Source organism: Ictidomys tridecemlineatus, chromosome X, assembly GCF_052094955.1.
Source record: "Ictidomys tridecemlineatus isolate mIctTri1 chromosome X, mIctTri1.hap1, whole genome shotgun sequence".
Classification (NCBI taxonomy): domain Eukaryota; kingdom Metazoa; phylum Chordata; class Mammalia; order Rodentia; family Sciuridae; genus Ictidomys; species Ictidomys tridecemlineatus.
The window spans coordinates 87,732,465-87,747,116 of record NC_135493.1 but is presented as its reverse complement, the minus strand read 5'-3'; the positions used below and the strand labels follow the sequence as shown (position 1 = coordinate 87,747,116).

The following is a 14,652-nucleotide window of genomic DNA, read 5'->3' as shown; positions in this document are numbered from 1 at the left end:
CTTGTTGTGAGCTTGAAGTGAGATAAATAACTATGCTGATTTCCTGGTACAGAGTCAGTGCTATAATAAATGCTATTTGCTTGAGTATGTGCTTTTATTTGTTTTTGTGTTTTTTATTTGATTTGTGGCACTGGGGATGCAACATAGGGATTCATGTGTGCTAAAACAGTGCTTTGCCACTGAGCTACACCCTGTCTTGTCTTGTTCATGTGTTTTTTGAGAAAGGTTCTAACCCAGGCTGTGGCTTCCTGCCGCCTGGTTCCAGTCTCAGTCCTACCACGTATTAACTCCATGTTCTTGTATAAGTCACATAAATCTTTTTTAAATTTTATTTATTTATTTTTGGTGGTGGTAGTGGTTCTAGGGATTGAACCCAGAGATGCTTTAACACTGAGCTAGGTCTACTTTTTTTAAATTTTTTTTTAAGTTATAGATGGACACAATACCTTTATTTTTATGTGGTGCTAAGGATGGAACCTAGTGCCTCATACGTTCGTGTTAGGCAGGTACTCTACCACTGAGCTACAGCCCCAAACTCTCCATGTCCTTTTTATTTATTTTATTTTTTAAAAATGTTTTTATTAGTTATCGATGGACCTTTATTTATTTATATGTGGTGCTGAGACTCAAACCCAGTGTCTCGCACATGCTAAGCAAGCCCTCTACCACTGAGCCACAACCCCAGCCCCTTATTTATTTATTTATTTTATTTTGAGCCAGGACCTTGCTTGTTCGAGCCTCTATCTTAAGATCCTCATGCTTCAGCCTCCAGGATCACTGGAATTACAAGCATATGCTACCATGCCTGGGAAGTCACGTAACCTCTTGGTGCCTCACTTTCCTCACTTTGTGTTTCTCCCCATTCGCTTGCCTTATCTCCCTCCACCGCTTCTGCTTAATTTGTCCCCTGTCCACCCGCTCACCAGAACGTCAGACACACCAGGAATGGAAGGGGGTTTTATGGGCTCGGCATACAGTTGATGCACCATGTTGAAAGAATGAAATAAGTCAGGCTTCGGCCGTGGGGAATTTGGGAGATGTGGGTGATTGGAGAGAACTGGGCGATTTCAGGGACTTGGCGGACTGTCGCCTCTCCTAGGAGGCCGCTAGGCAGGAATGCTCACGACGTGGAGCTGGGGGAGGGGTGCAGCGGGCGTGGCGGGCGGGAGGAGCGGGCGGGCAGAGGAGGGTGGCTCTTTGGGCTGCCCTGCTCTGATGGTGGGCGGATGAGTAATAACATCCAGGAAGCCTGCAGGCCTGTGATTTCCTCGCCAACCCCGCCCCTCGCGTGGTGGACATTTATCCTCTACCGCTCAGGCCCTGCCGCCATCGCCGCAGACCCAGCGCCTAGAGATCCAGCAGAGGTAAGCGGAGATCCGTGTGTCCTGGTGGGGCTGGGGCTGGGCCCGACTGAATCCTGTCCGTGTGCTGGCTGCTGACCTTTCTACTCGGGTGCCAGATACTCTGCCTGGCCTGCGAGTACCAGGACCCTGTGCTGGTTGGGGATGAGAGGGGGCACGGAAAGGGGGCGTCTGGAATTCTTCCCCCCAAACCGGCACTCCAAACTCCCTTGAACCCCTGGCATCCATCCCCAGCTTCCCCAAACCCATGACCCCCTAATACCACAAAGGCTCCCCAGCCTTCCAGCTCCCTGGGATCCACTCATTGCCCCACAAAGTCCCCCACTCTAAACCTCTGCATTCCCTAAACTCTCCCTATCCCCAAACGCCTCCTTCCCCAAACACCTAAATCTCAAAACTTCCTCTGCCCTCACATCCCCCAAGTACCTCCATCACCTTTAGCCCCCCACCACTTCCCCTAACCCATTGGACTCCCAAATTCCCCCAGCTCCCTAAAACCCAACCTCCTCCCAATTCAACTTTTTTAAATCCCCAGTCACCTATATCTCAATATGCATAACCCCGACCTCCCCCAAACTCTTCTAGACCACAATATCCAAATTTCTCACCCCCAAACTTTTCAGCTTCCAGATTTTCCCAACCCCCTTAAATCCTCAAACTTCCCAGGCCTCTTATTCACCAAATGACAACCTCAAAATTCCGCAACTCAGTCCCCTAAATTCCTAAACTCTCTCAACTCTAAATCCCCACACTCCTCTGTGCTCCCCAGCTCTTTAAGATCCCCAAACTTCCCAACATCTCAGGCCCAAATCCCAGGCCCATAATTCACCCTCCCCAGGCTGCCAAGGGTCAGCAGATCAGCTGGGCTGGGGGCCACCTGACACTTCTCTCCCTTACAGAAACTACCATGGCCCCTTTTGTACCGCTGGCCTCTGGCATCCTGTTGTTGTCACTGATAGCCCCCAGCTGGGCCTGCACCTGTGCCCCACCCCACCCACAGACAGCTTTCTGCAACTCCGATGTTGGTGAGTTTGACCCCTTCTCTACCCACACACTCTGCTTAGCTTTCCCTCTCAGTCCAGAGGGTCTCACAATGGTGGTTAACTCTAGAACAATTCAGCTCACCCCTGCATATCTCTGTTGTGGCTACAATAGCATCCTGATTTCCATGGATGTGCTGGAAATCAGGATGCTATTGTATTTTATGCTGGCTGCTCCTTCCACTGGTACACCCTTCCCCTCAGGTATCCAAATGGATGACTGCCCCAAAAGTCACCTTCTGGGGTGGATTTACCTGAACATCCTGATTAAAATGTTAGCTCTTGCCCCGTAGTCCTGATCCTCTGTTAAAGTCAGATTATTCAGGACCATCCCAGTAGGTAAGGGACCATGGCAAGGGAATTTTGCAGAAGGGAAATAGATTGGGTTCAACTCCCAATATAGCATGGGTAAATGGGAATCTATAGCCAATGATCAATTTAGAGGTCAGTTAATGGAACATCACTAAGAGAAAACATCAGGAGTAAGGGAGTGGACTTCTGACCTAACAATGTTCTTACTGAAGACAGGCCAGTGTGATCAGACATCATGGGGGGATGGGGGAAGAATGAGGAACCCCCCACAGATATTGAGTGGAGTTAAATGAAGGTGGGGTAAACTGACCTAGCAGGGTTCTTTCCTTAAACTGAATTTTACAAGAAAGTGAACAGATGGGCCTGGGAGAACATTCAGGAACCTGACTCAAGTTTGGTCAAGCAAAGAATCTTTGCCGCCTCTTTACCCAGCTCTGTAATTCCCAATTGCCCTTAACATCTTCTAATTCCACAAATTTATTTATTTTGTTTCTTTTTAATCTGTCTCCTAGCTAGAATGTGAAGGGACTTCAGTGTTTTGTTCACTGTTGTACTTTTAAAGCCCTGAACAGTGCCTGACATGCAGTAGGCAATCTGAAATATTTGTTGGGTGCATGAACAGATGAATGTACAAATGAAAAAGGCTTAAAGTAGTGCCTGATGAAGATTACAACTTCAATACATAGATGAATCAATTAACAGATGTATAAATCACTTAGCATGCTGTCTGGCACTCATTAATCCCTATTTGTATCTGTGCTTTACTGGTATTAATATGATGATGATTTTTTATTGGTTAATGCTGTTCCTTTGACTCCTTTCCTTCCCCTCCTCTCCTGCAGTCATAAGAGCCAAGTTTATGGGGCCCCCAGAAGTCAATCAGGACATGGCTTACCAGCGTTATGAGATCAAGATGACAAAGGTATCCCCCTGCCCCCTCCCTAGCAGTCCCCAACATCTTCCTCCTCCTCAAAACAGAAGCCTTCTGCCACAGCGGGTTGGTGAGGAAATTGTGATCTGGGGAATTAGGTAGATGACTTCAGGGAAGAAGGAGGAGTGGGAGGATTATGTCAGTAAAAGAGACTCTTCCCCTCATCCATCAACAGATGTTCAAAGGCTTCCAGGCCTTGGGGCCTGCCGCTGACATCCGGTTTCTCTACACCCCCGCTATGGAGAGCGTCTGCGGATACTTCCACAACTCCCAGAACCGCAGCGAGGAGTTTCTCATCGCGGGTGAGGCTCCACCCCTTCGCCCTGGGCCACACCAATCCGTTCTCTGAAGCTGCCCAGCAACCGGGTGGGGGTGAGGCTTTGAAAGCAATGGTCTCAGTTGAAATTGGGACCGCCCCAATTTCAGCCTATCAGAAGGCTGAGACTTTGCCTAGTTGGGGGGTCTATATGCCCAGGGCACCAATCAGATGTCGTCCTGTCTCCTGACCGAGCCAATCAAAAGCTGCCTGTTGTTCCCCCCCCTCCCTCCCAGGACAACTGCAGAATAAGCTCTTGCACATCACCACCTGCAGTTTCGTGGCTCCCTGGAACAGTCTGAGCCCAGCTCAGCGCAAGGGCTTCACCAAGACCTACAGTGCTGGCTGCGAGGCATGCACAGTGAGTGCCTGAGCTCTGCCTTCCACCTGGACATTGTTCTTGGGGTTCTTTCCCAAACCGTGGGCTCATTTCTTGCCCCCTCCACTGGCTATTCCTTGTCCTTGTATCTGCTTCCCAAACCCATGAGCTGTCCCTGCTCTCTCTTGCTATTTCCCCAAACTTGAGATTGCTCCCTTGGAAATTCTTGTTTATCCTCTGCCCTGTGTCTGATAACCTTGGGACTGCCTGCTCCTTGACGTCTTTACCTGCCCCTCTAACTCTCCCTGGTGACTATTCTGTAATCCCACTTCCAGTTCCTGACCCCTGGGAGATATATATATATATATATATATATATATATATATATATATATTGCTTCCCTAGAACATCTCCAACAACCCAAAGTGTTGTTCTCCATACCTACCAACTCTCCCCCAGCGCATCTCATTCTTGCCTTGCAGTTGACTGATCTACTCGCCAGGTGCATTACATTGACCTGGCCATTCTAAGACTGTTCCCTGATACCCCCGAATGTCCTGTGATCCCAACGACTGAGAGGCTTTACTACCTATCTTATGCTTAAATTCCCTGCACACCTGCTCTTCCCTACTACTGCCAATTGTCCCTTGCCCCATGGGAAAATTCCCCAGTCTGCTTGACTGATCCCAAGCGACTATTTCCTAACCACTTTTCTAGTACAATGATCCTTTCACTGGCTTCCTGTTCCCCCAAGGGGAGGGTCTCTTCCTGGGTCTCTCCAGCAGCTCAAGGTTGCAAGGCAAAGAGGGGAATGTTCTCCACAGGAGGGAGGAGGAGAAGGAGAAGCCCTCAAAGGTGAACCTCCCTCCTCTCTTTCAGGTGCTTGCCTGTTCATCCATTCCCTGCAAACTGGAGAAAGACACTCAGTGCTTGTGGACAGACCAGCTCCTCGATGGCTCTGAGAGAGGATTCCAGAGCCGTAACCTGGCGTGCCTGCCCCGGGAGCCAGGGGTGTGTACCTGGCAGTCCCTACGAGTCCGAATGGCCTGAAGCCTGCCTCCAGTGGAAGCTGAAGCCCACATGGTGTTTGCCCCCTTCCAACTCCCAACTTTTTTTTCTCCAAGATAATGAAATAAAGAGCTACCACCCAGCAGACACTGTCTCTGTAGTGCTTGGGAACAAACCCATGTTAGTGATGAACTGGTGGGGGTACCCTGGGACCAATGAGGCAGGGTGGGATGCAAGATGTTGGGTTTGGGGCTGGAGGTGTAGCTCAGGGGAAGGGTGCTTGCTTAACACACACAGGCCCTGGATTCCACACTTAGCAAAAAAAATGTTGGGGTTTTATATTTTACATAAAAGTTTATGTATTGGTAATAATTTTTTTTTTTTGGTACTGGGGATTAAACCCAGGGGCTCTTAACCACTGAGCCACATCTTCAACCCTTTTTATATTTTATTTTGAGACAGGGTCTCACTACATTGTTTAGGGCCTCACTAAGTTGCTGAGGCTGGCTTTGAACACGCAATCTTCCTACCCTAACCTCCTAAATCACTGGGATTATAGGCATGTGACAGCTCCTGGCAATAATCTCAACGTTGGCCTTAGAACTGCTGATCTGCAATATCAGTAATAGTTATTTAATATGCATAAACAATTCCAACTTAATAAATAGTTTCTCTACTCAATACTTTAAAATATTTTACTATAATGATTTCTAATTCCTATTTGCCCAGGACTCTCTAGTTAATAAATTATCCCACAGCTGTAAATTCCCCTATTCACAAATCTCAGCAGTTCACAAACTCCTTGACAAAAGCCCAATCAATTGGAAAAAGCTCTCAGGCATTCTCCTGATGTTTGTTCAGTAGGATTCCCCACCCAAACCTTTGTCATGTCCCCACCCTTAGGCTTTGTAGTATAAATCTGTCTTGAGTAAAAAGGTCCCCTACTGTAACCCAGCCAGGGAAGAAGGGGTAGCCCTGGCCCTCCATCCATGGCCTGCAGAAGATTACTTACTTATGGGTTATTTGGGGTATAGAAGAGGTTGAATGGAGAGAAGGTATGATCCTGAAATCCCCAAGCTTTGTCCTAATCTCCCCTCCCTTTTCCTCCTCTCTATACTCTTCTGACCAACTCTGGAGGAAACTGTGACAGCAATTTAGTGCAGGTAGAGTTCACAATTTGGAACAACCAGATATATCAGCCCATAACCTCTACACTCCTTCCCTATGCAGCTGTCTCCTCATCTAAACAGGTCTCTGGACCTGATCCTCACTTTTATGGCTCATCTTCCTACACAGAACCTGGGTCTTGGTGGTGCATGCCTGTAATCCCAGTGACTCAGGAAGCAGAAGCAGGAGGATCTAATTTTGAGCAGCATCAGCAACTTAGCAAAACCCAATCTAAAAAGGGGTGAGGATATAGCTCAGTTGTGCCCTTGGGTTCAATCCCTAGCACTGCAAAAAATGAAACAAATCAAAAAAACTGAGTAAGAGACCCTCCAAACACTCCCTTCCTAGGTCTCCTTGCTCCTACAGTTGAGCCTAGGCTCTGCTAAGCCTTCCCAGTCCCTGCATCCCACCTCTAGTATCCAAAGGTCCTGACTCAAGGGAGGCCATAGGAGTCAGAATTTCAGATTGGGGCAAACACTCAGTGGAACACCCAAGTTGGCCCTTGAAAAAGGTGATAAGTTATCCCACAGCTGTGAATTCCTCTATTCACAAATCTCAGCAGTTGATAAACTCATTGACAATGGACTATCAATTGGCAAACAGCTCTCAGGCACTGTCCTGATGCTTGTCCAGTGAGGATTCCTGACCGAAACCTTTGTCACTGTCCCCACCCTTAGGTGAATGGGGAAAATATGTCTTCTTTGGTGAAGAAAAAATCCCCCCCCCAAATTCTCTCCCATCCAACTACGTGTTGCTCCTACCAATAAGAATGCGAGTCTTGGGTTGGGGGCATGCAGCTCAGTGGTAGAGTACTTGCTTAGGATGCTCAAGACCCTGGATTCAATCACCAGCAGTGGAAAAAAAAACAGGTCTCCTCTAGGGTATCCTGAGTCACCAAGCAAGGGCCCCTCTGTCCTCTGTGGTCCTGCTGCAGAGCTTTCTACACTCCTAGGAGGTTACCTAGGCCCAAATTATGTACTGGATCAGGATGGGCAGATTTTAAATACCCACTTGCCTCAGGAGGGAACATCCATTGCAGTAACAATATCTGTGTCAATATCTGTGTCTCCCCAGGGGATTGGCCCCCAGTCTACTAAAAGGAGCAAACAGCAGCCTTTGCTGATTGATGTAACTCCAAGGGAAAGGCCTAAGTCCTGTTTTGGCGCTAGTGACCTTGTTGCTGACAGTGAGACTTCAATAGCTCCTGATTATTCACTAAACCTTAGTACCAACTCCCTGCACTCTTGAGTTGCTCTATGATTTCAGGGCTCATTCTTTGAGCCCTCAGCTATCCTAGCCCTGGGGAGGAAGGTGCAGTAGAAGGTGGCAGGGGAAGGATAGAACCCAGTGTGGTGATCATTCTGATAACCAGTTTACCCCACAGATGGGTCCTGTACCCAGACCCAGTCCAGCATGGACATGGCTGACTAGTACTTCAGTGTACATGGAGACCAGAACAGCATACAAGGCTACTTCCTGAAGAGAACTGGCATAAGCTCCTGGCAAGGATCTGCAGTCTTGGGATAATCACACCCCCACCACCCTTCTAGAAAATCCATTAAAGTGAACAGCCCCCAAGCATTCAGTGTGTCTCTGTGTGAATCTTTTTGGAGACTATGATGGCCAAGAGGAAGCATGTGGAGGAGTCATAGTAATATGAGGTGTGCAGCATGAGATCTAGCTCAGGGTAACTTGGGGACTGGCCCTTCCCTTACCTGAGCCTCAGTCTTCCTGCTTAAAAATGGGAATCACAGCCCAGTGCAGTGGCGCATGCCTGTAATCCCAGTGGCTTGGGAGGCTGAGGCAGGAAGATCTCAAGTTCAAAGCCAGCCTCAGCAAAAGCAAGGCTCTAAGTAACTCAGTGAGACTCTGTCTCTAAATAAAATAAAAAATAGGGCTAGGGATGTGGCTTGGTGGTAAGTGCCCCTGAGTTCAATCTGTCTGGAACAAAAAAAAAAAAAAAAAAAAAAAAGGGTATCACCAATCCCCAAAAAACCAAAGGCCAAATGTTCTCTGTGATATGCAGATACTAATACCCAATAAGGGGGTGGAGGGAAGAATACAAGTTCATTGGATTAAACAAAGGGGAATGAACAGAAGGGAGGGGGGATGGGAATAGGAAAGACAGTAGAATGAATCAGACATAACTTTCCTATGTTCATATATGAATACACGACCAGTGTAACTCCACATCATGTACAACCACAAGAATGGGAAGTGATACTCCATGTATGTATAATATGTCAAAATACATTCTATTGTCATGCATATCTAAAAAGAACAAATAAAAATGGGCATCACATCTCTACCCAGAGTCCTTCAGAGGTCGAAGGATGATTATGAGGAATATTTGCCCTTGAATATTTTTCAGGGTTCCATCCTGAGCACCACACATGTGCAAACAACAGACAAATAAACAATCTCTCATAACAATAACTTAATGTGCAATATTACTGACAGTGACTAAATTTCTAGACAGGAAGTGTAGTGTACTGATTGAGACGATGAACCCTGGGCTAGGGATGTAGCTCAGTTGGTAGAGTGCTTGCCTCACATGTACAAGGCCCTCGGTTCAATCCCCATCACCACAAACAACAACAACAAAAAACCATGAACCCAGGAGGTAGGTCATCTGCACTTAAATCCTGTCCCTGCCATGTCCTAGTTCTATATCCTTGGGGAAACCATATTGCCATTCTATGCCTCAGTTACCACATTTGTAAAATAGGGATAAAGAGTGTGTCCAACTCATAGTGACAATTAGCTTATTAAATGAGATCATATAGCAGTTATAAGTAGTATTTATAGTAAGTATAAATTAATGTGTAATTTTAGTAGTGATAAATTTTTTTGTGGTGGTGGGAATTGAGCCTAAGGGCACTCTACTCTGAGCTATAGCCCCAGCCCCTTTTTTACACTTTTTTTTTCTTTTTTTTGGTACCGGGGATTGAACCCAGGAATACTTAAACACTGAGCCATATCCCCAGACCTTTTTCATATTTTATTTAGAGACAGGGTCTCACTGAGTTGCTAAGTGCCTTGTTAAATTGCTGAGACTGGCTTTGAACTTGCAATCTTCCTACCTCAGCCTCCCAAGTTGCTGGGATTACATGCATGTGCCACCACACCCAGCTCCTTTCTTACTTTTATTTTGAGACAAGATCTCACTACATTGCTGAGGCTGGCCTCAAACTTACAATCTCCTACCTTAATTTACCAAGTCACTGGGATTACAGATGTGGGCCCCAATGATAATTCTTATCAGTACTGCTTATTACAATATTACAAATAATATTTGATATTAGAAATAGTATATAGGGGCTGGGAATGTGGCTCAAGTGGTAGCGTGCTCCCCTGGCATGCATGGGGCACTGGGTTCGATCCTCAGAACCACATAAAAATAAAATAAAGATGTTGTGTCCACCGAAAACTAAAAAATAAATATTAAAAAAATTCTCTCTCTCTCTCTCAAAAAAAGAAATAGTATATAAAACTGAAAATAAGGTATATTAGTAGCAACAATTTAATGCACTCTAGAAATCTTGGTTTAACTTACAATCATGATAATCTTGAGATGTTACAAATATTTAATATGCTCATTTGAAATACTATTATTCTTATTACAATGTTTGCATAATGCTTTCCAGGGTGCATTTCCCTCCACCGACAAATGTCAACATTTTCAAAGACTTCTGAGAAAACCTATCTCCCACCCTATGATAATGTTCCCCACTATGCAGTCCTCATTGTGGACAAATCCCGCCTTTTATAAATCTCTACTGTTGTCAAGACTACAGATAACAAATCTCTAAGCCCTTGGTAAATCCTTCCTTTGATTAGTCCCCTCTCCTCACTGAGACAAATTCCCTCTTCACAAATACCCCACTAAGAAATATCTTCTTATTCATAAATATTGCATTGCCATCTCCCCATTAATCTCCCCTACTGACAAATCTTCTCATTCACAGCTACCCAGCAGGAATCTATTGCCTGCTGATGACCCCAGCCACAAATACCTCTGTTCATAACTATCCACCCATCGGCATTGCACCAGTTGAAAAATCTCTCTGCTCGTGAATATTTTTTTTCATGAATATTTTTCTATGAAATAATTCCCACTGACAGGCTCTACTGGCAAATCTTCCCATTCACCCATTTTGACCCACGGCATGTCTCTCCATTGTCTAGTAAGAGTGATAAACTCCCCCATTCATACCTGCCCAGCAAAAGGCTCCACTGATGAGCCCTCTCATCAGTGTCAAGTCTTTCCATTTAGAAATTTTCATTATTGATATTTGTATCATTGATAAGCCTGTTTTAAAAAAATCTATTCAGCTTATCACAGTGGTGTATGTCTATAATCCCAGCGATTTGGGAGACTGAGGCAGGAGGATTACAAGTTTGAGGCCAGATCAGGCTATTTATCAAGGACTTAAGAAACTCTGAGTGACCCTGACTCAAAAATTAAAGCATAAAATAAAAATAGCTGGTGATGTGGCTCAGTGGTAAAATGCCCCTGGGTTCAATTCTTAGTGTCAAAATAATAATAAATATAAAATAAAACTTTTTCTATTCAGAAAAACCTACCTATGCATTTATTCTTTATCAATTGCCCCTTCATCCTTAAATAATTCCATTTGGAAAATATTCCTGCTAGAAGAGCTCCCAACAAACTACCCCATATGGTGAGCCATCTCTGGCCACTACCCAGTGACAGATGGAGAGGTCAATTTATATAAGACCTGCCTTTCCTTTTTATTAATTGTGAATGACACCAATATCTCACTATTCAGCTCTGGATACCTTCTATGCCAGTAGACGTGGTAAAAATCAGAGAACCAACCCTGATTACACGTAGAACCTCAACTAAAGAAATGGATAGGGCACATGTTCCTTCTGGATGTGGGGGTGAAGCCTTAGCATTTTGTTTTTGATTTTGTTTTGGTACAGAGGGTTGACCTCAGGAGAATTTTACCACTTTCCGTTTCCAGCCCATTTTTTTCAAATATTTTTTTAGGTGTAGATGGACATAATACTTTTATTTCACTTATGCATTTTTATGTGGTACTGAGGATCGAACCTAGGGCCTCACACGTGCGAGGCAAGCGCTCTACCACTGAGCCATAACCCCAGCCCCTCCAGCCCATTTTTTTAAAAAAAATATTTTTTAGATGTTAATGAGCCTTTATTTTATCCATTTATCTCTGTGTGGTGCTGAGAATCAAACCCCGTGCCTCACATATGCTAGGCAAGTGCTCTACCACTGTGCCACAACCCCAGCTCAAATCCAGCCCATTTTTTTATTTTTAATTTTGAGACAGGGTCTCACTAAGTTGCTGAGGTTGGCCTTGAACTTGCAACCCTCCTGCCTCAGCCTCTTTAGTCACTGGGATTATAGGCAGGTGCCAATGTACCTGACTAAGCCTGAGGTTTTTTTTTTTTTTTTTAAGGAAGTTTGATTGAAAGTTGGTTTAAGAAGCTGTTAGAGCCCAGATATATTCCCAATTACCAATTCCCTGTTCCAGTAGAAGGCTAGAGCTACTATCCCCTGAGAGGGTAAAAGGGGGCTGGTTCATGTGGGCAGGAATGCCTTAGCTGTACCTCCCAGTGTTGACTATTTATCAACCACTGAGCTTGGACCTCCTGCTAAGGCTTTGTGGAGAGCTACACCTCTGACCTAAGGAGGTGAGTCCCCAGACTCAGTGTGCTTTCTCCCCAACACACCCTGGGGGCCTCCCCCTAACCCTAGGAGAGCAATATTGTTAGATAGATGCTCCCAAAATACTTTCATGATTGGGGGTGACATGGACCAAGGACATGTCTTGCTTCAATCCCCCATCCTCATGTCCTGCATGCCCCTGCTATGAATCTCTGCTTTGTTTCTGACTCTAAGACCACTCTTGGGCAGTGTAAAGTGCAATTCTTGTGAAGTGCAGGTTTTCATCCCTTGAAGAGCCTGGAGGGGATAGAGGTCATGCCTCACTGACACCACACAGCATTATGAGTTCAAAATCACCAGGGCTGGGGGATAGCTCAGTGGTAGAGTGCTTGCCTAGCACACCTGAGGCCCTGGGTTCCATTCCTAGCACTAAAACCCAAACCAAACAAAACCAAAAGCTACTGATAGGACTCAGACTCTAACCCTTAAAACCATAATTGCTTCTCAGTCCCAGTTTCCTCCCCTGTTGTTTCCCCCTCACAGTCTCTAATCAAGATCTGAATCTCTTATTGATAGAATCACCCCCAAATAAAGAGCAGTATTGTTTTATATGTGTTTGTGCATGTGTGTGTGTGTGTGTGTGTGTGTGTGTGTGAGAGAGAGAGAGAGAGAGAGAGAGAGAGAGAGAGAGAGAGAGAGAGAGAGAGAGAGAGAAATATCTACCAAGAACAACTGCAGTAACACCCATGAAGAGAGGTTCCCTTTAGGAATTTCTCACTGCCAGTCACTCAACCTATCCCCACCCTGTATGGACTCCCTCTGAACCAGTCCAGAAAAAAAGAATTTCCATCTCTGGAGGATTCTTGTCACCAGGTGCCCCAGTGAAGATTACTGTACCTCCAATTTCAGTGGACCGCAGCTAATTCCGTTCCCAACCAACAATGTCCTGAATCTTTGAGATTGGCCCCTTTGGATCACAGTGTGTCCTAGTCAAGGGACATCTGGTCACATCTTAACTGACCCTCAGGGTATGACCTCTGTCTCCTGCAGACTCTTCAGGGGATGAACACCTGACCTTTACAAGATGCAAGAATGTGTCCTTGGAAGGGTCTCAAGGAGAAGCATAAAGAGGGCTTCCTGAATAGCCACAGGAAAGGATGCAACTGGGCCTCAGTGGGTCCCTCAATGTTCCTGCAGTCACAGGTATCCCCTGGCTGCTCTAGCTCATCCCCGTTCTTTCTACTGCCTGCTTCCATTTGCTGTTCTCTGCTTCCTCTTCGCTTTCCTGGCTCCCTGCACCCTGATTCTCCTGCATGGCCCCTACCCTGCTCCTGCTCCAGTTCTCTATTCCCCACTCCTTGTTCCATCTCAGTTTGTGATTCCCCTTTATTATTCCCTGTGTGGTTTCACTGTTCCCTGGCCCCTCTGCTTGACCTTAGTGCCTGATGCCTTTATGACGACAGCATGTGAAGCAGTGCCATGCCTAAATTGCTTCCAGGGGCTTGGCCATTTCCCAGAATCCCAGTCTTGCACAGCGCCCAGAGTGGCATGTGCTTCTCTGAGCATTGGCAAAAAGAACATGAGGGACTGGGGCTGTAGCTCAGGGGTTGAGCGTTTGCCTCACATGTGTGAAGCACTGAGTTCAATCTTCAGGGTCACATTAAAAAAAAAAGAAATAAAATAAATATACTGTGTCCATCTACAACTAAAAAAATATTAATAAAAGAGGGCTGGTGTTGTGGCTCAGTGGTAGAGCACTCGCCTAGCACGTGTGAGGCACTAGGTTCGATCCTCAGCACCACATGAAAATAAATACACAAAATAAAGGTATTATGTACAACTAAAAAATAAACATAGAAAAAAGAACATGAAACCATGAACTTGGCTGCCTTCCTTCGTGACCTTCCTCAGACTTAAATCTCTCTGAGACCATAAACCACTCCCAACTGCCGCACCACTGGAAGTCTCCTGAAGACCATCAGCTTCTATCTGTGCTGCAATTATGTTCAAGTACTATTTCTTGATCTGGGTACAGGTGACAGAGTTTTTCATGATGAAAATTTAACAAGCTGTACACTTAGGATGTGTCCCCTTTTCTGAATTTGTCATATCTCAATAAAACTAGCCACTCAAAAGAAATTTCCAGGGCTGGGGTGTGGCTCAGTGATGGAGTGCTTGCCTAGTAATGTACAAGGCCCTGAGTTCCATCTCCAGTATTGCAAAAGTAATTAATTAATTAATTAGTTAATTTTTTTCCCAACTTATGAAAGACTATTTAAAAAATTGCCAGTACCATTTATACCTAAAAGTGCCCCTTATTCTATCTAGAGATTAGTTTTGTCTTGAATCATTTTTTTTTTAAAGAGAGAGTGAGAGAGGAGGGAGAGAGAGAGAGAGAGAGAATTTTTAATATTTATTTTTTAGTTCTCGGCAGACACAACATCTTTGTTGGTATGTGGTGCTGAGGTTCGAACCCGGGCCGCACGCATGCCAGGCGAGCGCGCTACCGCTTGAGCCACATCCCCAGCCCTTGAATCAT

At 45.5% G+C, this 14,652-nt stretch overlaps 2 protein-coding genes across 3 annotated transcripts in view; one reads left to right on the top strand and one right to left on the bottom strand.

The window, feature by feature from the left end:
- The window catches only part of Syn1 (synapsin I), a 52,686-nt gene that overhangs the window by 10,151 nt on the left and 27,883 nt on the right, over positions 1-14,652 (bottom strand). The gene's annotated exons all lie outside the window — the stretch shown is intronic.
- Timp1 (TIMP metallopeptidase inhibitor 1) lies at positions 1,192-5,432 on the top strand. The gene is made up of 6 exons (XM_005324024.5): positions 1,192-1,364; positions 2,261-2,386; positions 3,556-3,635; positions 3,820-3,946; positions 4,197-4,321; positions 5,159-5,432. The coding sequence occupies exons 2-6, from the start codon at positions 2,269-2,271 to the stop codon at positions 5,327-5,329; spliced, it is 621 nt and encodes a 206-aa protein (XP_005324081.1). The 5' UTR covers positions 1,192-1,364; positions 2,261-2,268; the 3' UTR covers positions 5,330-5,432.

Bases quoted from the DNA above. Each gene is read 5' to 3' on its own strand.
- Timp1 (XM_005324024.5), top strand. From the start codon at position 2,269: ATGGCCCCTTTTGTACCGCTGGCCTCTGGCATCCTGTTGTTGTCACTG. The intron at 3,636-3,819 runs GTATCCCCCTGC...ATCCATCAACAG, and splicing joins ATGAGATCAAGATGACAAAG to ATGTTCAAAGGCTTCCAGGC. The intron at 4,322-5,158 runs GTGAGTGCCTGA...CCTCTCTTTCAG, and splicing joins CTGGCTGCGAGGCATGCACA to GTGCTTGCCTGTTCATCCAT.